This window comes from Galendromus occidentalis, unplaced genomic scaffold (assembly GCF_000255335.2).
Source record: "Galendromus occidentalis unplaced genomic scaffold, Mocc_1.1 scf7180000077450, whole genome shotgun sequence".
NCBI classification, from domain to species: Eukaryota; Metazoa; Arthropoda; class Arachnida; order Mesostigmata; family Phytoseiidae; genus Galendromus; species Galendromus occidentalis.
This window is the reverse complement of record NW_003805438.1, coordinates 398,071-422,105: the sequence shown is the minus strand read 5'-3', so window position 1 is coordinate 422,105 and position 24,035 is coordinate 398,071. Positions and strand designations below refer to the sequence as shown.

General features: G+C 50.1%; 6 protein-coding genes across 6 annotated transcripts; 2 read left to right on the top strand and 4 right to left on the bottom strand.

Annotated features, from left to right (window-relative positions):
- Positions 1-407: 407 nt before the first annotated feature.
- On the bottom strand, positions 408-1,577 carry LOC100903988 (transcriptional repressor CTCF). The gene has a single exon (XM_003743685.1). It carries the CDS (start codon positions 1,575-1,577, stop codon positions 537-539), a length of 1,041 nt encoding a protein of 346 aa, XP_003743733.1. The 3' UTR covers positions 408-536.
- A 625-nt stretch (positions 1,578-2,202) lies between these two features.
- PAPLA1 (Phosphatidic Acid Phospholipase A1) lies at positions 2,203-6,719 on the bottom strand. The gene is made up of 11 exons (XM_029111570.1): positions 6,698-6,719; positions 5,461-5,670; positions 5,155-5,348; positions 4,916-5,059; positions 4,487-4,788; positions 4,179-4,387; positions 3,767-4,093; positions 3,479-3,657; positions 3,090-3,302; positions 2,795-2,940; positions 2,203-2,680 (listed from the first exon to the last, which is right to left on the bottom strand). Exons 1-11 carry the CDS (start codon positions 6,717-6,719, stop codon positions 2,425-2,427), a joined length of 2,202 nt encoding a protein of 733 aa, XP_028967403.1. The 3' UTR covers positions 2,203-2,424.
- A 634-nt stretch (positions 6,720-7,353) lies between these two features.
- LOC100907087 (ubiquitin domain-containing protein 1) lies at positions 7,354-10,545 on the top strand. Its single transcript, XM_003743623.2, has 3 exons — positions 7,354-7,447; positions 8,935-9,204; positions 9,496-10,545. Exons 1-3 carry the CDS (start codon positions 7,366-7,368, stop codon positions 9,849-9,851), a joined length of 708 nt encoding a protein of 235 aa, XP_003743671.1. The 5' UTR covers positions 7,354-7,365; the 3' UTR covers positions 9,852-10,545.
- A 604-nt stretch (positions 10,546-11,149) lies between these two features.
- Positions 11,150-18,376, bottom strand: LOC100906939 (astakine). Its single transcript, XM_003743622.1, has 4 exons — positions 18,299-18,376; positions 13,103-13,253; positions 11,677-11,832; positions 11,150-11,518 (listed from the first exon to the last, which is right to left on the bottom strand). Exons 2-4 carry the CDS (start codon positions 13,239-13,241, stop codon positions 11,373-11,375), a joined length of 441 nt encoding a protein of 146 aa, XP_003743670.1. The 5' UTR covers positions 13,242-13,253; positions 18,299-18,376; the 3' UTR covers positions 11,150-11,372.
- A 1,569-nt stretch (positions 18,377-19,945) lies between these two features.
- Positions 19,946-20,795, bottom strand: MED9 (mediator complex subunit 9). The gene is made up of 3 exons (XM_003743621.1): positions 20,628-20,795; positions 20,277-20,415; positions 19,946-20,153 (listed from the first exon to the last, which is right to left on the bottom strand). Exons 1-3 carry the CDS (start codon positions 20,708-20,710, stop codon positions 20,049-20,051), a joined length of 327 nt encoding a protein of 108 aa, XP_003743669.1. The 5' UTR covers positions 20,711-20,795; the 3' UTR covers positions 19,946-20,048.
- A 393-nt stretch (positions 20,796-21,188) lies between these two features.
- Positions 21,189-24,023, top strand: LOC100906647 (uncharacterized). The gene is made up of 10 exons (XM_003743620.1): positions 21,189-21,302; positions 21,551-21,662; positions 21,788-21,884; positions 21,987-22,066; positions 22,361-22,544; positions 22,704-22,822; positions 22,922-23,048; positions 23,141-23,269; positions 23,424-23,537; positions 23,616-24,023. The coding sequence occupies exons 1-10, from the start codon at positions 21,284-21,286 to the stop codon at positions 23,694-23,696; spliced, it is 1,062 nt and encodes a 353-aa protein (XP_003743668.1). The 5' UTR covers positions 21,189-21,283; the 3' UTR covers positions 23,697-24,023.
- The last annotated feature ends 12 nt before the right edge of the window (positions 24,024-24,035 follow it).

Genomic DNA, 24,035 nt, shown 5'->3' with positions numbered 1-24,035 from the left:
ATAACTGCCGATTACTCACGACAAATTCGTTCAGGCCTGCGAAAGCATCGCATCATTTTTCTCATGCTAATTCATGTGTTCATGCTCTTTGGTGTCGTACTCATTCATTGCGAATCGGTATCACGCTTTCCGTCGTAATCACTCGACAAACTCGCTCGGGCCTTGGATAGAATCGCATCCGGCGTGCGGGCAATTGAGCCGCGAGGGCGCGGAGCGCCCTCCCGGCTCGTAGTTCATAAAAATTGACCCGAGGAATTTATCGGATTTCGAAACCATGAGCTTTCGCAATAACTTTGAGAGAATTTAATTCAATGTTCATGAAAATACATCTCCCTCACGGTGATGATTGAGGTGCCCAACTTTGAGACACGCAGATCACAACTGATCATGAGTCTATGGGAATCCTCTGCCAAAATATCTGTATGTTTATTAAGTTAGATCTATACGGTGTCAATTAATTATCGAACATCCAAAAATACAGCCACCATGGCGGCGAATTATCCGACGCCGCCCTCCGTCGCCAGAGGGCGAATTTTTCAACGCGTCGACGATGTTTTCGGTGGCGCACACTCAGGAGCTGTCGTTTCGATTTCCTGCTGAACACAGCGTTGGGCTTCGAGGCCCTGGAGATCACGATGCCTTTTTTTTATGTGCATGTACACGGAACTCCGCCATCTGCCTTTGTATTCGCAAATTGAGCAGCTAAAAGGCTTCTCCTCTTGATGAGTATACTCATGCTGGGTTTTGAGATACTTATGTCGGGTGGCGAAGCTGCAGAAATCACACTTATATCTGGGCTCTTTATCGTGGCTCAACTTGTGGCTCACGATTCGATGCCGAGCCCGCGCCCGATACCCGCAAATCTCACATGCGTACGGTAGCTCCTCCGCATGAGCCTGACCCATGTGGGCGTAAAGCGTCGCTGTCGATGCGAAATTTCCCTGACACAGATAACAGGTCATTTCTCTCGGAGTGACATGAACTTTCTGCTTGTGTATCTTGACGTAGTTGCGCCGCTTACAGACATAGTCGCACTCATCGCATTTGAAGCATTTCCTGCCGTTGACCCTCACTGCCGCCGGTTGAACCGTTTCCTGCTCCGGGAGCTGCTCTTCGTTTTCATCTTCCTCTTCTTGGAGTTCTCCTTCCACAACGTAGGTCTCCACGGGTTCCTCGTCATCGTTTCGGAACAGTAAGACGTATTGTTCTCTCTGATCGCCTTCGTCGACTTGCTGTACCACCATCATAGGTTGCTCCTGTTGCCGCTTCTCCTCCTCATCGCCATCGGTCGTCTGCAGGGAGCACTCGCCGCCGTACTCAACGTTGCTGGCATTCGCGTCCGACTCGATGTTGGAGGATTCTTTGTCAGCGTCTTGGTCCCGATTCGCGTCGGCTCCGATTTCAGTCTCTTGGACACCATGAGCCGCTTCGTAAACGGTCTCCCTGACGTCCTGCACCTCCGATTGAAAATAGCCGTCGCCGTCTATGGCGTGGCCCACGGGAGGCTCTTCCTCCTCGGCTTTCGGGGCACCTCGTGCGATGATTTCTAGCGCGACTGGGCGGCTCTGGTGTCGCATAGTCCAAACGACTGGAAGCAGGAGAATGGTTTAGTCTAGTCGAATAATTACGTGACAGGGCCACACAGGACTGGAGAAGGAGGGACGGTATCTTTATTAATATCGCACGAAGACCAGCACACGATTTGCGAAGGTTGTTCCCGGAGATCCATCATGTCCACGCCGTTCCAGAAGTGATTCCGATCATGTCTGCAAGCAGAATTTACTTTAGATCGTTGGGCTAGTAGCGTCCACGCGATGAGTCGAAGCTCAGGGGATCGCTTCGATTGTATTCGAAGCTTGGGTCGAAGAATCAATCAGCGAGTACGGTTCCGTAAACTATCTAAGTTTATTATCTCATATCAACTAGTGCTCTGGATTTAAAAGGCAAGCGTCGCGCTCACAAATGCTCCGCATTCCTGTTTACACTCTCTGCCGATCCCAATATACGCTTCATAGAGATATCACTGCGTCTGATGCGACAGGAATTGCGAGGAATCCGGCGGGAATCTGATTTCTCCTCGGGTTCAATCGTCTCAGACGGGATAAGATGAGCGGACCGCCCACGAGGACTGTATTAGGTCGCGCTAGGACCCAGAGCAAAACAAGAATACAGGTTTAACATCGTAACTTGAATAATAATTTATAAGAACACCGTAAGTGCATTTCCGTAGAGCAGATAGTACCCTGAGACCACTTGGGGAGATCCCCTCCGTTCCGGAGCAGGTGAAAGTAAATAGATCGACCCCGCGGGGAAACTCTCTGTGGCATCCGGAACAGTGTCGTCCCTTTGGAGTTTTTGGAATCTCACACGTCTTGATCACAATTTCGACAACTGGCATACAAACAGCAACAGCGCTGAATGTGCTCAACTATCGGTCGAAAGAGGCTTTTGCGGAGGCTCGGGTCGCGATGAAGAGAAGTAATTGGTTATCGTCGCCACAGAGCTCCAGAAAGGTCCAACTTCTGCTTCCTTATCTCGTTCGCCGCCAGGCTCCGTCGGCGAGGTGGGCGATAATGGATAGAAAGGGATCAGTGGGGCGTATTTCGTTGCTGTGTTCGGGTGAATATTGCGAAGAGCGTAGTGCTCTTTGACCATGAGAAGTAATGTATCTTCCGACTCCCTGGAAGAACAATACCGCGGAAATTACTTCTCTTTATCATTCGTCTCCGGGGAGAAAATCGCTGAAAGCAGACAGAAACCCAAGAAGTCCCTCCTCTCCTCTGGAGAAGCTCACCAGTAACAAGCGTGACTGAAGAGCACGGACAGGTATTCGTTGAAACTTTCGAAAGGTCCTTCTTGCAGCACGTAGTCGACGCGACGACCCGAATTCAACGCCCATTCAGAAACTGCTGACAGCTTCCCTTCCGCCAAAGTCGGGTCCTCGCTCTCGATCGGAGATTCCTTCAAAGTATTAGGAATTGCGAATTCTCGTTAAGGATCGCGTGGAAGAGCTCATTCGTGCACAGTAAAAACCCTTCGGAGCGGCATTGTTCAATCACAGCGGGTAATTCCAACAAACTTGAGATTACCTGTCCGGGAGTTTCTTTCACATCAGAATCTCTTCGCTGTAACGAACTACTGAGCACAGATACGGCCCCTACAATCTTCTGCCGCACTTCGGTTGAGACTTTCTTCAGCGACTCCTTGACTTCGAGGTGGATTCTCTTGCGCCCCTTGTGGTGCGGAATTTGAGCAGGTTCAAGATTTGGCGAGGGATCGATGAGAGGTTCCATACGGTATGCCTTCGGGTGAAGGATGGGTTTGCATGGATTTCGGACAAGCTTCAGCATCGCCGGATCAGATATGATCGTGAAATCATAATTCATGTCTTCTGACTAGCGTCGCTCTCCCGGAAACCCAAACAGTCCCGCCAATGCGGCCTTCATCCACCTGTCGCGGAATCTGCGCCCGAACTTACGATTGGATCGTAGGGGTGGTAGATATTGAAGAAACGGGGACAAGTTGGCAAGCGGTAGTCCTTCCCTAGAGTTTCGTTGCCTCGGACCACGATGAACATGGCGATGGGGCTTCCCATCGCAAAGAAGCAGTCGGGCTGGAATTCCAGTTGCGGGTAGTTCACAGTGAGTTGACCCGTGCCTGAAATGAAGGTGATCGCTCATTGCGCGCCCCGCTCCTGGGAATTAGGTGATGGAGATTCCTGATCGATTTCGCCGATGACCGAGAAATGACCCCGAATCGGGCGTACCTTCGTTCCCTTGAACTAGAAATTCGGCCCTCGTGTAACTCTGCTTCCTTCGTAGAACTTTTTTTGGATATCGGTTCAAGACATTGATGATTTTCTTCACAGGTCCAACCGGTATCCCCAAGCCCAGAAGGTCAGCCTCGTTCATGAATTCCAGGGCTTTCACGTCGACTTCGTGTTTCTTCAAGATATCGATGTGGTTTCGTTCAATCGCCAGCTGATCGAAGAGCTCCTCTAGTGTCGCGGGCGTGATGGAAGTCTGGGGGGTGACCACGGGGGTTGCGGAAGCCGGTCTTTGGTGGATCAGGATGTCGTACAAAATCAGGGAGCCTGTAGATTTCTCGGCTTTAGGAATTCATTTTTTTTTCGGTAGATAGATCTCCCGGCCTCATGCCGTTACTGTTCCTCTGCGAACCTAAGCTGTGCCCGGCGAGTCCGATGGTCCCGTTGAACTTGGGGTTGCGCTTCTTGAACAAGTGGTACAGACGATTCAACTCGGATCCTACTTGATCGACTATCGTTTGGCAGTAAACAGGGGATGTGTACAGCAGAGCGTCGAGAATGGTGTCATTCAAGAATTCCCGTACTCGACTTATAGTGTTTATGGTGATTTTCTGTAGTTTCCTGTAATGGGGGACAATAAATTAATGCCCCTGCTCAAGGAGTTCATTTGACCCGCATTGGATTGCGATTGAATGTAGAGATGGAACTCTGTATACTCACTCGTCGAGACCCGTTGTCTCGCCGTGGAGTTTGCTGTGCCACGAAACGGGCAGGAACTCGACTCGACCGACTTTGCCCGTTTGAAATTGCTCCGCGAAATGATTTTGTATGAGCTGATTGCTCATCGATCGGAATTCGTCGAGACATTGTTCTACAGTGCGCATTTTGAAATCACAAACAGCCCCGATACCGTGTACGACGAAAATCAAATGATCGATCGTCTCACTCTCGCCGGCTTCGAACACTCCTTCGGCGATATTTTCCGCACCTCGCTTGACCATACGAGGACGCGGAGCAGAATCCTATAATTTGAAAGCAGATTCCGTCTTGGCGGGGAAACCGAGAGTTCTCGTTCGAATTCGAGCCCTTCCCAGTATTTATAGAGATTCATAGGTGATGAGAGCGATGGAGTGCGCGAATAAAACTCACCGAGATGTTCCCCCACTCGTCAGCAAAACCACTGGCCACTTGATGCGTCATCAAATTGGGATTAAACATCTTTACGTATTGGTTTCCTCCGATGTCTATCTGACGATTCCATTTATTCAAGTTATGACATTTCTGATACGTTTCCTGAAAAATTCGGAGAGAATCATGAAACTGGTCTAAAGCGGTCATGAAACACTGGTGTTAAGCGAGGATGGATCCTCTTCTTTCCGTGGCCTCACCTCGAGGATATGAGCAATATCTTCATCATAGGGTGTGTATTTCGTGTCGCCTTCGTTTTTGAAGAACCAACTGCATCTCCTCACGTGAATAACAACCGGCTCCTGCCAATATACAGGATACATTTTTTTCGATGATAAATCGACTTCAAACCTCCCCCCACAGACGGTGACGATGCCATCGCCCTTAACGTGCGCTGCAAGATTGAATAGACTTAGATTCTTCCTCACGGGGAAAACGGAATGAAGAGACTCTCTGTTCATCAATACGACCGGGAACCACAATAATTCGGGCTGATCGGTACCCACCATTTTCGAGCTCATTTGAATCCAGCAAAGAGAACGGTATCCACTGCTTTTCGTTCTGTTTCATGTAAAACCAGTGAGGTTTCAACGGTAGAGGTAGCGGCGATGGACCCCGGTTGGGCGCTTCAAAAGCAAGGGTGGTGGGTCGCGCAGCCGCCGCGGCCGCTGCTCCACCGCCGGCGGCTCCTTCGTGCGAAAGTATCTGTCTCACCTCTGGAATAGGATTACGGCGAAAATGAATATTCATGACATGAATGATTCCTTGAGCAAGTTATCTCATCCTCGTAGGGGAAAACTCGTTCCCCGGAATGATCAGCTGGTGTCGATTAAAGGCATTCTCCCGCCACCGCTGGACCTCAGCCAGTGGTGGTCAGAGTTTGCTTCGTACTGATGAAACACAATACGGGAGGGACTCACTTCGCCAAATGATGTTCTCACTTAAAACCAAAACCGCCACGAAGTAAATTGCTATGGTGAACCAGAACGTGTCGCACAAGAGAATGAAAATCGAATGCCGAAAAAGAGCTGACACCTCACCTTCGAGAATTGCCATCGTCGGAATCTACGTGCGACCAAGACGGTGGAGCAAAAACGGAAGATTCTACGGAAAAATTCCTCTAATCAGCTCGGCTTCGTTCTGCGATGCGCCCGGCTATTCTTCATGGGTACTGGTAGTCTCAGACGAGTAGCCAACCCGTACGGAGATGTCAACTTCGGGAAGACTTCAAAAACAGTGGCTAATCTAGCCGAGAGAGTCTCAAGCAGAGAAGGCACTAACCCTCAGCCACCGTCAACCTGAACCGGTGCCAAAGTTGCGGACGACTCACTGAGACTAGGGGTTCGACTCTACGAAGCGCCGTCCGTGATTTTCAAGAATCTCTCGGAGGAGCTCAGAATTATATCCATGTTGTGCTTTCGAACTCCAGTTTCCACCACTGCGTAGGAGCCCACCGGTGCGACGGACATCAACCGGATACTTTTCCCACTCGAATCAGAGATGACATACCATCCAGTGCGCAGAACCGAGACACTACGTCCCTCGTCCCATTCGCGGTAGATCAGAATCGACTGCGTCAGAACCTCGAGATCGCTCCCGAGCGGTTCGAAGTGGCTCCCCACAGCATGACAATAATTTTGAAATTAATTCTAATAATCCGATTCGAAACAGTCAGTCACATGCCGTTTTCAAGGCCGAGCTCGGCAGCTAAGCGTACAGGGTTTGGTAATTATAAGAGCACACCTTTCTGCGACGAACCTTCCATATTGCTCAAATTCGGTTGCATTTCATGACACAAATAGACAAACTGTCGTCAACCGCCACGGATGCGGCTGCGATCGCACGAATTCACAGCTCAGTCAGTCTCTCTGCGACAGACAGCACGAACTTTCCCACTCAGCTGCTCTGTGAAATCATAATAATTCTGGATAAGAAAAACAATTCCGCCTCCTAAACGACGGAACTGGAGACGTTCGACGGCGGCGAGCCTATTGTTTTGTTTCATTGGGAGAGGGTCTTCGCGACTTCGACCAGCATCGAATGTGCTCGACAAAATTTCGCGGTGAGCGTCGAGACGACCCCCGTATGTTATTTATACCGTGAGACTGAAGCCTCAGCATGCGATCCGGATTCGAGGAGCGCGCTTCGGAAATTCCACGAAAGAGCGTTCGCTAAGTGACGGAAGATCGCGCATGCGAACAAGGGAGGCATCTGTTTCCTCGCGACTCGCTGCTCGTATGTCTGGTGTCGTCGTCGTCGTCTGTGCGTGAAGAGTGTGTAAGTCGCTGCCGCTGCTGGTACTGCTGCTCCTTCATCCTACTGCCGATGCTTACGGGAAGGGACCCGAGTCCTCTGCAACGATGTTCCTACAGTGAAATAAGCGCTACGATGAGCGCCTAGTGCTTGCTGCAATGGGCAGTTGTTTGAGCTCTTCTAGAGATCGCTCGAGACCTTCTAGTGCCGATATCCAGATCGGTAGCGTACAATTATCTGGTAAGCAGTCGATCGGCGCGATTGAAGCGCGAGCGTATCCTGAATAGTTTGCGACCTTTAGGAAGTGACTGAGGAAAAACCCTTGACTCCACCGCAGTGGCTCTTGATGCTCAGGGTCGTGTTCTCGGGATCGACTTTTGCCCAAGAGAAAACGATACACGACGGGTGCTGCGCTCCTGCTTCCTCTCGGCTCGCAGTGGAATCTCTCGCGACAAGAATTTTAGGGTCAACAAGAAAGTTCGACCGTTTCTCCGATTTTACTTGAAAAATTCCAAGTCGAAGCAGGCAAATCGTTTGGGGAATCGGGAGAGAAATCGTTTGGGGGACGAAGAGAAATAATCCTCTAAAATAGTTCAATCTACGTCACTTTCCGATTGGGCGCGATTCGTCTCCTGCGATAATCTTTTATCACGCGCTCTAATTTATTCGTCTTATTTCTTCTCTGTTCCTGCCGCGAGGGTCAGAATCGTATACATACTTATTGTTGTTGACCTTTTCGAGCTCACTACTGGGGGCCGATTCGTTCAGCCCGAGAAATAGACGAAACGGTGATTCCTCGAGCTTTCCTTTGTATAAGCCTGTTTCCTACTCCTCGAGTAAGTTTTCCAAGAATTCTCCAGGATATACATGGAGCTTGGAGGGCGTGTGAATTTCGGAAGCGTGGATGAAATACACGATTGATACGAGCAACGACAGAATAAGTCCATCTGTCTGAAGTGCGCGCGGCAGCCGCACGAAAAAAATATATTTCGAAACAAAAATCAATGGACGCCTCAGCGATCGATCTCCTTATTCGCTTAATGCTAAGGAGCACGATATACGGATACATGAAAATCGAGCTTCAAGTTCATCAGGGAGTCGACGTGTGGGACCGAAATCGAGTTTTTCCATCTTGTAGTGTTCCGCTTCTCGAGAGGGTCTCTTACGATTGAATGGTCGGGCGAATGTCGCCACCGGATCACAGAATATTAGCGTTTTTTTTTGACGACAGCCAGGAAGAGGTCCTGTCGTGGTTGAAGGTCTTCAACATAGACTCGCAGCTGTACAGCGATCGTGTTGACGTCGCTGGTTATCTAGGAAGCCACAAGGAAACCACGACGGCAAGCAGATTCCGGTGGAGGAATGCAGTAGAACAAACGTCAAATGAATAGAATCTATTACTGAAATCGTTGCGAGTCAGCTCAGAAGTCGGTTCGTGTCGTGACCGACTTGATTGAGACTTTGGGTCGCTCCGTAAGAGCTCTCGTCTTCAAAGTGAATGGCACACGTACACGGATGCGCAGGCTGTCTGCGTGAGGGCACGCATTTCGTGAGAGAGTTTCGGAGTGCACCGAGCCATCAACGACGATGTCGGGGCATTCCCAGCGCATTGATTAGGCTATCTATTCCGCTCCGTGGCAAGTGTCTCGTCAACAATCTAAATACGTTATTTCTTTTTCTTTCTCGATTTTCCTATTCCGGTGCCTCCCTCGTTCCCCTGCGAGCAGCGATTTCGATCGGGAAAAATCAAGCCCTCCGAAATGAGCCTTTGAAGTGGAAAAGTGAAGTGCCCTTGACGGAGGGGCAATTGAGATCAAAACGGGACGAGTTCTGGGACACGGCACCAGCGTTCGATGGCCGCAGAGAAATCTGGGACGCCTTGAGAGCCGCCGCAGTGGCCTCAGAGAGCAGTGACTATTCTCTAGCTCAAGCCATAGTGGACGGAGCCAACATCTCATTGCCGAATGGGACTCTTCTGGACTGCTACGATGAGCTTGGTGAGCCGAATTTCCAATTAAATGCTTCATTGGTTTTCAGTTCGAGGTTATCCGCCGTGTCGCGCGGCACACAGGTCGTGTTTCAGCGCCTTCCGATGACAAGTAGCTTCGGAAGGGTTACGCGAGCATGACCTGTTCGCTGCATCAGACAGTTGCGATCGATCGTTGTCACTGTTTGAATCTCGTGAGGTGTTCTTGCCAGAAATTAAGACCAGCAGACTGGATCGACTGCACGGGAACAAATCGATCGAAGAGATCCGTCGTCTCTGAACATCTTTTCCCCTCCCCCAGGCAACCGTTATCAGCTACCGATATACTGTCTCTGTTCTCCGATAAATCTAGTCGAAGACTCTTCTTCTTCTATGAGCGATTCGCCATCCCCTGAAAGTGAGCCTTATCTTAGCGGCGAGGAAATTATTTTGAAAGTTCGGACATCGACGCTGGGCCCCGACCGAAAACTGAACGTGAGAACTGGAGAATCAATCCTCCATGCTAAGCGGAGACTCCAAGCATCGATCGATGTTGACACGTCTTCTCAGCGATGGTTCTTCGGCGGAAAACTGCTCCAGGACAAGCAGAAAATCAGTGATACTAAACTACAGTCAGGACACGTAGTCCAGGTCGCCATTCCTCCAGCACAGACGTGAGGAGATGAGGAAGAAATCCTCTGCCGTCTTCCCCAGGATACGGACGGACAGACGGAGCAGCAGAGGACGATGGCCGTGAGCACACCAGTGAGGGTAATCAGGAAGAGTTTGTGGTAATCGGAAAGAGTTTGTAGTAATCGGATGCCTAGATCTACGTTAAATAATGATAATAAGTTGAAGCCATTGTGTTCACATGACCTGTACCGTGATAAAATATCAGGGTATCTCCCGAGATCCGAACGCCTTGGGGATTTTGGACCCAGTTCCTGCGATTTCAGCGGGAGTCGTGTCGACGTCCATAGAGGGGTTGTCATAGTCGAGTGGAAAGGAAATCAATGAGATAGTTCAGACATCAATCTGGATCTAGGCAACTAGGGTAATGAAACTGTATTCGATCACTTGTGCCATGGAATCTCAGAGTCATCCTTGGGGGATCGATGTTGTATTTATGTTGTACAGTTATCCTTATATTACCTGAGCATTCTCAGGAATGTGAGTACTTGCGAGCGTGACTGCATGTACGGAGAATAATCAAAGATAGTCTTCTGGAGCGCGTGCGAAAGCCCAGAATGATTTATTGTCCACACCTCGAGCCTCCTCCGGGACGAGGAGCGTGAGACGGACGACTGTGTGAAGATATCTCTATTGAGTTCAATGTACAGCATCTGAATTAAAGAGAAACTCAATTTTCGGTACAATACGATGGCCTTCTTTCTGTTACCCGGAGACCACAGAATTTAGAGGTGAGTGATATCCCGAGCCCGGATGATTTTGTGGTTTCAAGGGAGACCTCGGTGGATTCATGATGGAGCTCGCCGAAATGCGCGGATCGTTGCCGAACCTCCGACTTTCTCCCATCGATACAATCCGATCGCTCGCGTGAAACTACGATTCTATACCGTCTGGGTCTCACACGAGTTCATTCAGAACCTAATAATTCATCCGCGGGGTCTCAAATATGACGCTTCCTTCAAGACAGGTGACTTTGCGTCTCGTGTATGGCCAGACGCCAATGAGGCTCGATTGCAGATGGTCGAAAAGTCTCCCTGGCAAATTCATGACCACCCAAACAGTACAAGCTTGCGACGAGGAATATCTGATTTATTTCGTAGGATCAAACCGGGAGCGAACGTCTACTACGCGAGGCCGATGCACCGAGGCTCGCTCATGCTGCCGCCTGCGTTTGCGCACCCGCTGGAACAGATCCCCTCCTCTTCTCGAACAAGACTAGTACCGATCGGACCTACCCCGGAACTCGGAGCTGTGTGGGAGAACTCCGAGAAATTCACCTTCGGGAAAATTTACGATAGGCGAGACGGCAAGTTCATCTCTATCGGTGGCAGAACGAGAAGCAGGAGGCACAACTTGTCATCACCATCACTCAATAAATAAATTGATTAGAAATCCGAGCCGAGTGTAAGTTCGAGGAGCACGCTAGATTGGGAACTGCAGTGCTCACAATACACCCGTTCACCCCATAGGAGGAGTTTCGATCCGCACTCTTATAAGCCTCCGATTGGCCTATATGTCGAATTCGGCGAAGTTATCGCTCTTCGCTCGATTGTCCAATGATTCGTAGTCGAAATCGTCGATATTGTATTTTTTGGTCGGAGCAGCGATTTTCGCCGATTCTGGCTGACACATAGCCTCTTTGCAAGCGAGACCACCTGAAAAAGAATGGAAGAGGATCAGATTTTTATCTCAGCGTAGTTCTGGGATAGTCGAGCGGATCAAGAGCCTCGCCAAGGAGCGCTGTAGCTCATCGATCCATGTTCTCAAGTTTCTTTTTTGGATTAAATGAAGAAATCTAGCTCCCGGATCCCACCTTCGCAGGGGCAAAACTGTCGGTACACTCCGAAAACATCAAAGGTCAGTCCACCAGGAAACCAGAGGATTTTGTCTTCAGGTTCGGCTCCCATCCTGCAGGTGTCTCCGACGGTCCCAAACTTCTGACAGAATGGCTGACTGAAGCGTTCCATCCCTGGAAAATATATTTTTCCTGTATGATGTAGTTGAATCACCCGCCGCTGCGATCAATGTGCTCAGAGAAATCTGAGCCGTACGACTTCGAGCTCTAGCGACTCATAAGGGTGCCTCCGACTTATTGGATCGCAGATATTCATCATTCGTGATCAGTCACTGACAATTCCACAAAAGAGAATTTTCGTGGATCACTCTAGGGATGAGCGCCTCTTCTCGACAGGAGGCTTTCAGATTCCGCTCGCACATCGCCGGCCTGGTCATTGATTGTTTTCGCGGAAGAAGCTGCTGACTGAGTGAGATCACAAGGTCGCTGATGCTGTCGATACCAACATTGATCTCCCGCATGTTCGAAGGGTGTGTTTCAGAAGCTGAAGTCTGATCCAATCGATCGACGGATGCCGGTGGTGGGATTTCCAGCTTTCATTGAACCAGGGATCATGATCAATGATCACTAATCGGTTTGGCGTTGACGCACCATACCAAACCACGCGCTGTAGGAAGCTCTGAGGGAGGTTGCTCGTTCCCATTCTGATCGTATCCCTCGCTTCTTCCCCGCGGTCTCCGAGCTCTCGAAGCTCAGAGATATACTCAGACATCTCCGATGGATTGCACCGATAAGCTTTGCTTGGACTTCGCGTCGGCGGAAGGATATAGAATGCCGGACGGCAGGAGTTCCGGTGCCTGAGGGCGGTGTCTTGAGGGAAAACCAAACCATTGGAGGATGGCGGGATGCCTCCTCTGAATTTTGTTTCCCTTACTCGTCCGATTGTTTCCTCATTCCGATTGTCGGAACGGGGAGCGGAATCCCGATACTCGGCTCATCTCGGATCGGAATCTGCAGGCTTATCGGTGAGCTTCCTATCCAGAGCTAAGGGTTCCCCTCAGCGCGTTCATGCGATGAATCGAAGAACATCCCGGGACGCAAGTCGAGGAAACGCACATGTGGCTCGCAGCACAGACTCCGATGTTCGCAAAGGAACGAGGGTAAGTCTTCCATTGCACGCCTTGAATCTCGGATCTCAATGAACTATCCTGGTGCCAGAGCTCTCCCTGCATTTCGTTGGCGGTCCGCTAGCGTAACGCTCTTCGGAACTCTTCGACAGTAGCTCACTGTGTCGGAGAGAGCGTTCCGCGCCCGATCCGGATAAGCTTATAATCACAAGTATCAAGGGATCACAACACCTCGATTCTGTGTTAGAATTCTCAGATTCAAATCGCCGATCATGATTCCCTCATTGTCGCGCCTCTATCCGCGGCATCCAGCTCACCTATCCGGCAGCAGTACCCGGGGTCGCAGTCCGAAGGCTTTCTACAACTCCGTACTTCGACATCTTCGCAAGCGGCGAACTCTAAAAAGACAGAGAGGGAGATCAATAGGAGGGAAAGTCTCTCCATCGAGCTCCGCATTTCCACGAACACCTGGAATCAAAGAAATCAGTCTCAGGGAAATATCTGCGAGGAAAGAAAGCAATCCCAAGTTATCGAACGGGAGCCTGGGTGGATAAGGTCGCGTATAATTCAAATGACACGAGTGGCTTGCTGTGGAAATCAGGAATCCACTCCCGCTATCCGGAATAGCACGGGTCATCAGCATCTGCTTATCCGAAGATTCGACGGAAAATTGCCATCCCTCATTAATTCTCGGGGTGCGGACACATAAGATTCCACTCCAGCCGTGCTTCCTTCACATGCTTCACGAGCGCAGCAATGACGACTTCCGTTTCTTTGGGAGGAATTCAATAAAACGCCACCAAGGTCGCAGCCGAGTCGAGGGTGAGAATCAATGAGATCATCGTCGATGGGATACCGACATCGTCGGGGGAGCCTGAATATCCAATATGCGGATCAGTATTGCTGCTGAACTAACGTGGTACGGGTGACCTTTCCCCCAGAAATCCAAGTTTCACCCAGACAGTTTCTGACTTGTTCCGCTACCGTATCGACCCATACCGTTATGAAACTCCCATTACGGCGGAGCGAATATTCCGTTACGCATCCGAAGACACAGAAACGCAATCAAATTTATAAATACCACCGACGTAATGAGGAACGTAAGCGAGAGCGTTATTCACTGAGGTTATTCTCTAGCTTTGATTCGCGTGCTTTCGCCGATGAGCGGTATGAGAATGCAGATGACATCGATCACTGGATCACAAGGATGACTCCTTGCAGCATTTCACAAAATGTGTGAATCACCGCGCCGCGTCCATTCCGCCGGCTCATCTCCCCGGCGTGAGGAATTTCGAAACGATTTTCTGATAACAGATGGACGATGACCACTTTGAATAATTTCCCATGAAGACTGAAATCGGTACAGCCGGTAGATTACTGTAGTTACCTAACGGGCTTTTCCAGTGATGCTAATCGACCTGGACGAAGCAGAAAAGCCGCAGCAGCCTTGAACCAATGCGAGGTCGAACTTCGACAGTCTCCATTCGACTGATCGAGTGTTCGCGCGAAAAACTCTTGGTCAAGAGCGTGATATCCATCTCGAGGGACGTCTCTGATCACAGGATATTCGCAGCTTGTATTTGTTCTTCGGTATTTTCACTCGATCCCAGCACATCATTGATCATTGCACAAATGGACGGCACCGCGCGATTGGAAATATTGAATCGCATTTGTGTTGACACGGAGCTTCGGAAAGCGGCTCTTTTCACAACCCACAACCCTAGACGAACAACATCGTCGGATTTTCAAAACACACTTGGTCGACTTAGTAATCGCTTTGAAGAGCCATTGACGAAAATCGATGCGGAACGCTTGAAATCGGGGGAACGACTCTTCACAATTCAGAGATCGGGGAGATTCCATCCAATAATGGGTCTTGGAGGAAAATTCGCGCGGTTCTTGCGGGATTTCCTCGTCGGGAATTGTGGGATCCGATCGCGGAGTCGGAATTAAAGCAATCGGGGAGCTCAAATTCCCGTGGAGACTACAACAGAAGCTTGAGCGTGAGATACTCCGGGTATCCGGGGCATTCGAACTTACTGTAAAAGGCCCGGCTCCGCGCTTCACGGGTTCGCAAGGCAGGTTTTCTGACTTCGGAACTCGCCTTCTGTTGGATCGAGGTAAGGAACTAAAGCTTAGAGGAGCATGATCCGTGTTTTTGAAGAGCTCTCCTTCCAATTGAACCAGCAGCGGGAGCACGGAATCTAGTTTGGTCCGTTCTAGATTCGAGCGATGACAGATTGGATGCTCAATCGAATAGAAGATCTTTTTCAGTTTACTCGGGACAGCAGACCTATCGCACGTCAGGGCTACCTAGATGCGGGGCTCTACAGTCTGTCAATTGTGGCTCCGAGGGAGACGTTTGTCGAATATCATCGTGATCTCCCAGCTGAGCGATCGTAACGGCAGATCTGAGAGGTGAATGAGCGTAGTGGTCTCCGGAAGTACAGAAGATCGAATTTAAGTCGCCTCACTGCAATCATGAGCTCTGCTCAAGGTGAGGAGAACGACCGGCGGAATTGACGGGTGGGAACTTCGCTGTTGACCCCCTACTTTCCACCAGATAACTTCCGGATATCCGACTTGCCACGAGCGGAACGAATTACGAATTATTAATGATGTATTGAATCCATGCCTCCATCAAGACGGAGGCGGAATGGTACATCACGATCTCAGGAAAACAACTCCTGATTGCATTACAGACCACCTCGATACCGCGACTCTAATTTTCTCTGCTCTCCCCTGCTTCGAATCGCTGAATGCTGTTGAGGGACTGCATCGGATGCAGAGACGCAACCGCTAAGATGACTTCCGGAACTTTCTTCGAGTCCCAGTCAGCGTCCCTCTCGAATCGAGAATGTATGACTTAGTTTCGGGAGTCTCGATTCCTCCGACTCGGAAGCTCTTTTCTGCCAACCAGACGAGCACCGGAAATGGATTGGTTGCCATTGAGTGTCATCGTCTATAATCCGGAGTTTTCGCGTTGCTTATAGGAAACATCTGACGTTATTGGTCAAGTCCATTCGACAGGGCTAAAAAATGTCAGCAGTCTGAAACTCGCAAGCAAGGACACCTTAGCGAATGTCATCGACGCAGTGAAAGGGTAGGCGGAGTGGGATGAGTCGCCCCATGACTCCTACGGCGATCGCCGTCGTTGTGGCGTCTGTTTATCGCAGTTTTCTCACCGTATAGCTACGCGGTCTCAAGAATAACACGATATGCCTCCCGAAGCTCACAATGCAATTAAAAATATCGGTGGATCGAGAGGGGGGGAGCCGTCTCCACGTCCATGTCGAGATGAGTCCATTCAGAAGGAACCCCTACCCCCCGTAAATCTCTGCCGGATCGAATGATCGAAGACGAGAAAACTCAGTTTTCGCGCGCATGTTGTTCCACCGTTTTCTCGATTCGTAGATCCTGAAGCGACAGAGGCGACGCCCTCTGACTACCCTGAAGACCAGTACATGGAACACTCTTGCAATCGGCTACGTCATCTCATCTTCTAGTTGTTGTTGATGCAGACATCGGCACGAAAGACTCGGCCGGCAAAAGGCTCTGCCCTCTTTCGTTCATCAGGAAAGCGGAGATGATCGTGTTCTCCTACACGACGATACGACGCACTGGATGATGCCACGATTCCCTCCGGATCAATTTGTTCGCATGGACTCGCTAAGGTCCGGATTCGATACGAGTCGTCCGGGCGGTCGATTTGCTTTTCCCGAAACAACTGTGCATCCCGCATGCTGAACAGAAATTGGCTTGCAGTCATTTCCCGATCCGTCTTCAAGTCGCGTTCCGTTCCATGCTAGCATAGCGAATCTATTCGGGAGCGCAGCCCCTGCTTATTATTTTTTATCGGAGTCGGAGATTTCCCTCCGACGCGCGACCGAGATTTGGTGGACTGATCGGAGGATATTCCCCGAGATGCGCTTTTCGTGGAAGAGCCAGGCAGTCCGCCCACACTCTCGACCTGTGTGAAGAAGACGATTTCACGGATCACGACAATTTAGATGCTCCTGCTCAAAACAGAAACTGACAAAATCGCGGTGGCGTCAGATGATTCGTCGCTCGCTGTCAAGGTTATCTTCGGACCCGATGACAGTTTTTCGCACGCGTACACCAATCCAACGATTTGAGCATTGTGCGAGCATTTCAATCCGATCATGCTGAGGAGCCAACGTCGGAAGTTCAAATCGAAACATCGATGCGACGATAGTCGAGGAAGAAGCCGACTCAATCAGGTTATAAGGAAACTGGCGAAAACAAGAAGAGGTCTGCGGTATTTTTTCGACGCTCATTTCACAATGCGTGAATTTTTCATGAGATCGCTGCAATTCTTCCGCGGCTGAACCGTCGAGCGAATTCGGTCCAGCGCTTAGATACTTTTCGCACCCGTTAATACCAGCCGTTCTCGCGGCGGATTTCTGTACTCATACTCCTCGCTCCTGTCCGCTCTGGCTCGGAGAGGATCAAGCGATTGAGCTGTCATCTACAGTCACTTTCGCGTACGGCATTCCGAGGAAAGCAAAAGCACATTTTCGTGGGATTCGATGCCAACCTGCGAAGAAACTGGAAAGCAAGATACGTACCAACACTCCCTTGCTTATCGGTTTGTGTTCAACGAAAAACATTCCAGAATGAAGTAATCGAGCATCGAGATGCCATCAGTGGACTTCACATTATTGACTTAATTTGATGACCGGTTTATCAGAAACCGGACGGGACATTGTGATCGAAGCGTCAACCGATAAGAAGACATTGGCTTCGAGCTTGTCCTACACCGAACGGCGCCAAGAAAAGATTCTCGTGACAAGTTTTTTTCTGATAGCGGCGAGTGCCGCCTTTCGCGACGTCTTCTGTCTGCGTCTGTGAGCTTCGAGGTTCCCGAGTCGAAAGAGCGCACCGCCGCTCTTTGCGAGGAGCTCTGAAGGCTCCGGATTGGCTCGGCGTTGCGAATCTGCTCGAGATTTTTCGGTGCTCAGGGAGGGAATAATTCTCCGCCTGTCCCGTTCCACAGAATGGGACGAGAGATTCGAGGCTCAAAATCGTCCGATCGGAGCGAATGAGAGAAGCTGTTGCGCGGAAACAGGACTGATTCTAGGAAAGCATTCTCTCCTGTACCGAAGATAGAAGTGGTTGGCTTCGATCGATCACTAGCGACTTGCTATTCGCATCGTAGACTTTTCTGAGGAGATTCCGTCCCATATGAGAATACCGCATCCCTGGCGAGGAAAACGCGCTCGAGCCACTGAAACACTCGTACGAAGGTGTTTTTGGAAAGAAAACCGGCCCTTCTGAACGGGATTAGCGGGCAAATAAAGTTTTTCCCTCTTCCTTTCCCCGCTGGAAAAAGTCTAATCCCTGCGGGGTCGAGAGCTGCATCTTCAAAAACCTCGCACCGAGGACTTTGGTGTCCCAGACGGACACGCTTATCGGCATCGCGACGAGGAAAGTGCAAGTCTATTAAGAGGAATTATTCTTATCGCATGCCACCAAATGAACGATTATCTTACCTCAAAACCGCTTGTTTGCGCACTTTCCTCACTCGAGTGGTAAGTCTCGGTCACTAACGAAAGGATGGGCTGCTGTCTGTTAGCGGACCAACGACCATTTGGCGCCCCGGATTTCAAGTCATGGAGAGAGTTCTCGGGGAAGTGAAATGCTTCGCGAAAGGAGGGATCGGCGAAATCTTCAACACGCACCGTGAGTCATTCGTGCGGGTCTCTGAGAATGTGCTTGCCCCCGGCCCGCAGAGTAGCATCGTCCTCCACGTATTTCAAATACCAGAATTTAGGGAAGCTGAGAGAGTTTGAGAACCATTGCCCTCTTGTGAGATGATCGAACTTGCCCACTCTCGGAAGCAACACCGATAACACCGCGTAAACGCAAAATAGCGACTGGAGGGGATTGACTGTAGGACCCGCATGGGAATGCCGCATGAATCGCCTGGAGTTTTCGGTGACTCCTCTAATATACACTTGTTCTCTATGTTTGACGCTTCTTCGACGCCAGCCTCCCTCTCTGCTAAATGTCCTTTTCAACCAACGGTCGTGGTTAAACTTCGATGGAGCCGAGCTCATGCTCCCGAGGAGATCGACGCTCGAACCGAATTTCGGTCGGTGCGAGGGATGACCTCCCCCGAAGTGTTGCTGAGTACCATGTTAATAAGACAAGCTAGGGATTCCTCGATCTCGAATCAGCATTGTCGAAGTCGGCTTTCAAGGAGCTCAATCACTCGTGGCCCCTGAGCCCGGTCCAACAGTGATTCGGAAACTTTTGCTCTGTTCGGGCTATGTCAGACCCCCTGTGAACGAGTACCCTTCACGTTGAGTCTTCAACGAAGATTTCGATTTCGATTCGCATCTCGTAGAGCGGCTCTGCTGTGGTGTGAAAGGAGCGTCTCATCCGAATTTTCTGTTCTGTAATAGACATCTGTGAAAGATTCAAGTGCACATCTTCGCCAGAGATTATATCATCATATTGTATAGGTTATGTAATACTCGCCATTCGTTCTCGAGATTGCCGAGCGAGCCTTTTTTTCTCCGTGAAATCACGGAGGCTTTCGACGGGGCGCTTACGCTGCTTCCGGGGGTGTCTTCCGATCTTTTCCGCAGCGGTCGGTGACAGCATTGCATCTATAAATTAGCTGGCCGGGCCCTTGCCTCGGGGTCGTGCAAAGAGTCCCATCGGCCTTCGATCGTCGACGTTCCGTCGCTATTGTCCACTATTCAGAGATCCGACTGCCGGATTCGGATACGGCCTTGTAGATGAAGGATCCGAATCATTCAAAGCCCCCCGATTAAACCAAGAATCCCGTCTCCCAGAGCTCCCCGCTAGAGGTTCTTCGCATCGTAGTCCTCCGGAGCGGTCTCTTGGGAACGACGGTGCCGGCGGGTCCTCTGACGTCCGGATCAATATCGGTGCAGACAAATATTTTCGCTCGCTCCTCGCTCGGCTGTTTCCCGTATGAATCGGACGGAGCGGGAAGGATGGCTCTGCAATCGGAAGATGCTCCACCTCGAGCGTCCCTGCTTCCAGGGATTCCATCATATTGTAGTCAACTCTGTAACAGGGGATTCCTCGGACAGCCATGGCAACAACTGAAAGGTCAGACACCCGCAAAATGCGTTCGACCAACGATGGAGCGATCCTTTGCTCATCAAGGTTCTTCCTTCACTATTTATTCCCCTGTGCCAAGTTCGAATTCTGTATACAGATATGTACATCAATCAATAATACAAATACAAGTCCCAGAAGTCGACGTCAGTTCATAGACCCATTGCTGTTCGGCTGCCCATTCGGTAAATCAAACAAAGCGCACATATGTTTGTAAGATGATAGTAGTCGACGCTTGTCCGTGAGCTGAGTCTGGAAATTGACGAAATATGTATCAGAGGTGGGGGACCTTCTTGGGAAGCATTCTTACCGAAAACTCCTTCGAGCGCCTATGAGGTCAATCGGGACAAACTGAAGAAAATGTTGGACACTGACCTGGAGCTGTTCTGCTTTCTCTAACTGTTCATCAGGAGACAAATCGGTGCCCTTCAAACTTTGAACGAGACTCCGAGCGTTCTCGAGCCGACTCCGCAGTTGGTTCACCTTCTCGTCGACGCTGGAGTCCCTTTCAATGCTGGAAAGAGACGCGAATCGGTCAGCATTCGCTATTCTACCGCCAGAATCGGTTTCCCTGTCCGGCGCTCATCTATTTTCGGGACTCCATGGCTCGGCCGCTGAGGTTCTTGACTGCCTTTAGATGCTCGCAGCCCCGAAAAGCTTCGATAATAATTCTTCCCTCTTTGTGGAGAACTCTTCCTTCTTATATACGGATCATGAATTACGAACCACTTGATTATGTCATAGATGGCGTGCAGAATTCCTTCTCGTGTGTCTTCCAAGACGGATATGGGATCTTCGATAGCTGACATGATCACATATGCTTCCTTAGTATGCGTACGAAAAACTTGATTAGGGAGCCGGTCACATGGACCGATCCGTTTCGAATCCTTCCTCCCGCTCGCTCGGGAGAAACACCGGCTGTTCCGACTCCCTCTTCGACTTGGGAGACTTTTACGAAATTGTAAATAAGCAAAGAGAAGTCCAAAACAGCATCGCTCGCCTGCTCCGCCCTTCCCACACGGCATGCACCGGGAACCGGAGCGTTCGTCGGCTCTCCCGAAGGAATGTGTCCCTCGGGACTCCGAGATCCGGCTTCGGAGTTGACGACTCATAAGTGTCCTTCTGGGGTCGGTTGAAGTTTACCGGTGGGTGTTCAAGAATAGCTCCTCCGAGCTTCCGAAAGAGATCCCCCAAGGCCGCGCGAACTCGCGAATTCTCTCTCTCCTCCGAAACCGCTGAAGCTTCTATGTTGATTTTGCTCCTCCCTTTGTTGACGCCGCGAATTTGAACAGTTTCAGAGATGCGCATAGCTTCGCCCATTGAAACAGCCGGAACCTGGTACTAGAAGAGGAACCTGGCGAACAGTCTGTCGAGTCGAAACAATGGGTAAAATGAGGAAAGGTATGATCATCTGATGAGCTTCTCCCTGTGCCAACTCCTGACAAACTTTTCGTGTCTTCACTTTCGTAGAGAACACCCAAATCTGAAGGGCGAAAGTCGAGCTTGGTGATGTGGAGGCCATCCTGTGCAGAACAGAACCGGTCCATTTGCTCTGAGACGTTATTCGTCGGGTTCCTCTCGGAGATCTGTGGATGGACTTACACCTACATCAAGCTATTACCTATCGTGAATGACCGTTATTGTTGCAGTGCCCGCAGTGTGCAAGGACAGTCCCCTAGCAAAATCAGCCTTTTTCCGCCGGAAGGAGTATGATATCAGCTGGCACGCGATCGCGAATTCGGTCAAGAAGAAGAAAATTGTGTAAGTCAAATCTGTGAATTCTTGCTCGATTAGAACCATCTAACGAACCTCAGAGGGGATAGGGAGGCGTCGACATCTCATCTACGAAGAGAATTAGTGAGGCCCAACGTTTTTCACATCCGTAGCCGAGATGGTCCAAGCCGACAGATAGAGAAGAAGAAGCCATGCCGAGATGTGACCAATGGAATAGCGAAGCTCAAGGCGCAAGTTCCCAATTATAAGGTTCACCGCTATAATTCGATTCTCTGGCCATTCATCTCACGATTGCGTATGAAATCTCATGTGGATTCACATAAAAAGCTAATCTGATATTCGTTCACTCAGCCTCGAGTCTCGAAAGAGGAGATGGAAGCCATGGGATGCGAACCGATCGGCATCTTGGCGAAAAACACCCTTGGCAAGAGGTAAGCTCGACGTTTCTAAGAATCCGAGGGATTCAACACTCAATCCGAAGAATATCGTCGAGATCCCCCTAGCCTCTGGAGGTCCTGTTGCTCCATCCTTATTGGAGAGCGAGCCAGGAATCTTGGATGCCTTCAATTAGGCCTGAATTATCATCGGTGTTTGCCTTCCGATCAAAGCTTTCTCTAGCGGGGTGCCGCTTGTCAGCTACCTCTCGCCTGTGCATTCTCAGACATGAACGAGATTTGCTCAATCATGTGGTAAACGTTTCCAAGATATTAAACGATTTCCTTCAGCCGCGACGGTGAGAATCGACAACTTTCGTTCTCCTTCGGCACTCTACTCAATGAGAAAACGCCGAAGCGTGGCACGCCCCTGACCCAGAGATGCGTGGTGGAAATGGGTCGGAATAAAAACAAAGAACTTGAAGAACTGGAGGAAACAGTCTCGAAAATCCGGAAAGCTGTTCAAAAAGGAACGGTGAGTGTTCGCAGAACCCGACAGAATGTGCTGACTGATGAATGCGCGCAGATAATAATGACTTATGGGCTCTGATGTTGCCGGAACTCCGAGGGATGGTATTCTCGGAGTCGAGATTCCGAGAGAAGTCGTTGAGAAATTCTTCCTTTACTCTGCCAGATGAGCGTCGAGGAAGCGCTTACCGATATCGAGGGGCTGAAGTTCCGCCGCCAATCATCGTCGAGTGCGAAATTTTTCCAGCTAGAGATGCAACTCAGGAAGCAGAAGGGAGATTCCTTGTAGGTTCTGAGGAATTTTTACTGATGTCAATTCTTCCTCCGGATTCATCCTCGTGTAGATTTATCCTTACGTCTATGCAATGATTCCCCTCGCCGCAGGGAAGCTTGCGTTGCTTGTGTTCGGGGCATTTTCGCGGCTCGGGACACCAGATCGAGGTCCCGCTTGATGAAGGAGTTGAACAATATCCTCAAGCCGATCGAAGCCGCTGGCGATCGTCAAGCGGAGGTAAGATTTCTGGGAAACATTCATGGACCCAGACCATGGGGATCATGCCTACCGTTCGAGGGGTCGATTCGAAAGTATTCAATCTCTCTCAGGCTGATATCTTCACGGATTCGGAGGACGCGGAGAGCGACCCTGGTCAGACTGGACATGAAACCTCGGAAATCTCTGAGCCTTCGCCGAGATCGACGTATACACCTGAGAGCGTCGAGATGACGCCAAACGTAGGTTCCACTCACCCAGACGATTTCCCGAACCCGAAACATAGATAGGCTCGGCATCGGCTTTTCGAGGATGACCTCTCTTTGAGAACCGGAATGCCTTGATCGATGTTCCTCGATACAATATGGGGAGAAAATCATGGGGGCTGGATTTCAGGTGCGAACCGGCAGCGCCGCCAAAACGAGACTCCGCTTCACGCCGCTACTGTCGAGCTGCCAACGGCGCAGCAATGAGACGTCCACGATCAAGAAGAAACGCACCTCTTTCAAGGTAAAACCCCGTGCGGCTTTGCCGAGGGCACCCTCGGACGCCGACAGGTATACTGATGAAAATTTCCAAATTTTCCAGCTCACACCGCTCCGTCGCTCAACCCGAGTCGCGGCTGCGCGATCGTCGCAAGCGACCAGCTACATGGCCGTCGACATCTAGAGTGCGGAACTGATCGAAACTCCATCGATTTTACCGAATCATTTTCAAGAATCGACGCTCCATGGGCCTGTAACACTCTTCCTTTCATCGCTAGATGCTCGATCCCTGCGCGTGGGATCGAATCGTTCATATACGAGTATTTATTTTTTAGACCCTAAGTGATCCGGAAATCGGGAAAATGATTCCCCGATTGGAAAAGCAGCTTTTGTTTCGCTGTTACCGTATTATCAATCTGAGTTGTTTGTGGTGAATTTCCGTTCGATCGGACTTAAATGACACGTACAGACGGAAATAAACGGGTTTCATAACTTAACACCCTGAGAGTAAGCCTGGACCATT

Excerpts from the sequence above, each read along its gene's own strand:
- LOC100903988 (XM_003743685.1), bottom strand. The coding sequence starts at position 1,577 with ATGCGACACCAGAGCCGCCCAGTCGCGCTAGAAATCATCGCACGAGGT.
- PAPLA1 (XM_029111570.1), bottom strand. The coding sequence starts at position 6,719 with ATGGAAGGTTCGTCGCAGAAAG. Across the intron at positions 4,094-4,178 it reads ACTCGCCGGGCACAGCTTAG|GCTCCCTGATTTTGTACGAC; the intron begins GTTCGCAGAGGA and ends AGAAATCTACAG. Across the intron at positions 2,681-2,794 it reads TTCAGTCACGCTTGTTACTG|GGAGTCGGAAGATACATTAC; the intron begins GTGAGCTTCTCC and ends TTGTTCTTCCAG.
- LOC100907087 (XM_003743623.2), top strand. The coding sequence starts at position 7,366 with ATGGGCAGTTGTTTGAGCTCTTCTAGAGATCGCTCGAGACCTTCTAGT. Across the intron at positions 7,448-8,934 it reads CGGTAGCGTACAATTATCTG|CGATTTCGATCGGGAAAAAT; the intron begins GTAAGCAGTCGA and ends CCCTGCGAGCAG. Across the intron at positions 9,205-9,495 it reads GGACTGCTACGATGAGCTTG|GCAACCGTTATCAGCTACCG; the intron begins GTGAGCCGAATT and ends CCCCTCCCCCAG.
- LOC100906939 (XM_003743622.1), bottom strand. The coding sequence starts at position 13,241 with ATGCGGAGCTCGATGGAGAGACTTTCCCTCCTATTGATCTCCCTCTCT. Across the intron at positions 11,833-13,102 it reads CGGGTACTGCTGCCGGATAG|GGATGGAACGCTTCAGTCAG; the intron begins GTGAGCTGGATG and ends TATATTTTCCAG. Across the intron at positions 11,519-11,676 it reads ACAGTTTTGCCCCTGCGAAG|GTGGTCTCGCTTGCAAAGAG; the intron begins GTGGGATCCGGG and ends ATTCTTTTTCAG.
- MED9 (XM_003743621.1), bottom strand. The coding sequence starts at position 20,710 with ATGTCAGCTATCGAAGATCCCATATCCGTCTTGGAAGACACACGAGAA. Across the intron at positions 20,416-20,627 it reads ATCTATGACATAATCAAGTG|CATTGAAAGGGACTCCAGCG; the intron begins GTTCGTAATTCA and ends GTCTCTTTCCAG. Across the intron at positions 20,154-20,276 it reads AGAAAGCAGAACAGCTCCAG|ACTCAGCTCACGGACAAGCG; the intron begins GTCAGTGTCCAA and ends GTCAATTTCCAG.
- LOC100906647 (XM_003743620.1), top strand. Across the intron at positions 23,049-23,140 it reads CTGGCGATCGTCAAGCGGAG|GCTGATATCTTCACGGATTC; the intron begins GTAAGATTTCTG and ends AATCTCTCTCAG. Across the intron at positions 23,538-23,615 it reads AGAAACGCACCTCTTTCAAG|CTCACACCGCTCCGTCGCTC; the intron begins GTAAAACCCCGT and ends CAAATTTTCCAG.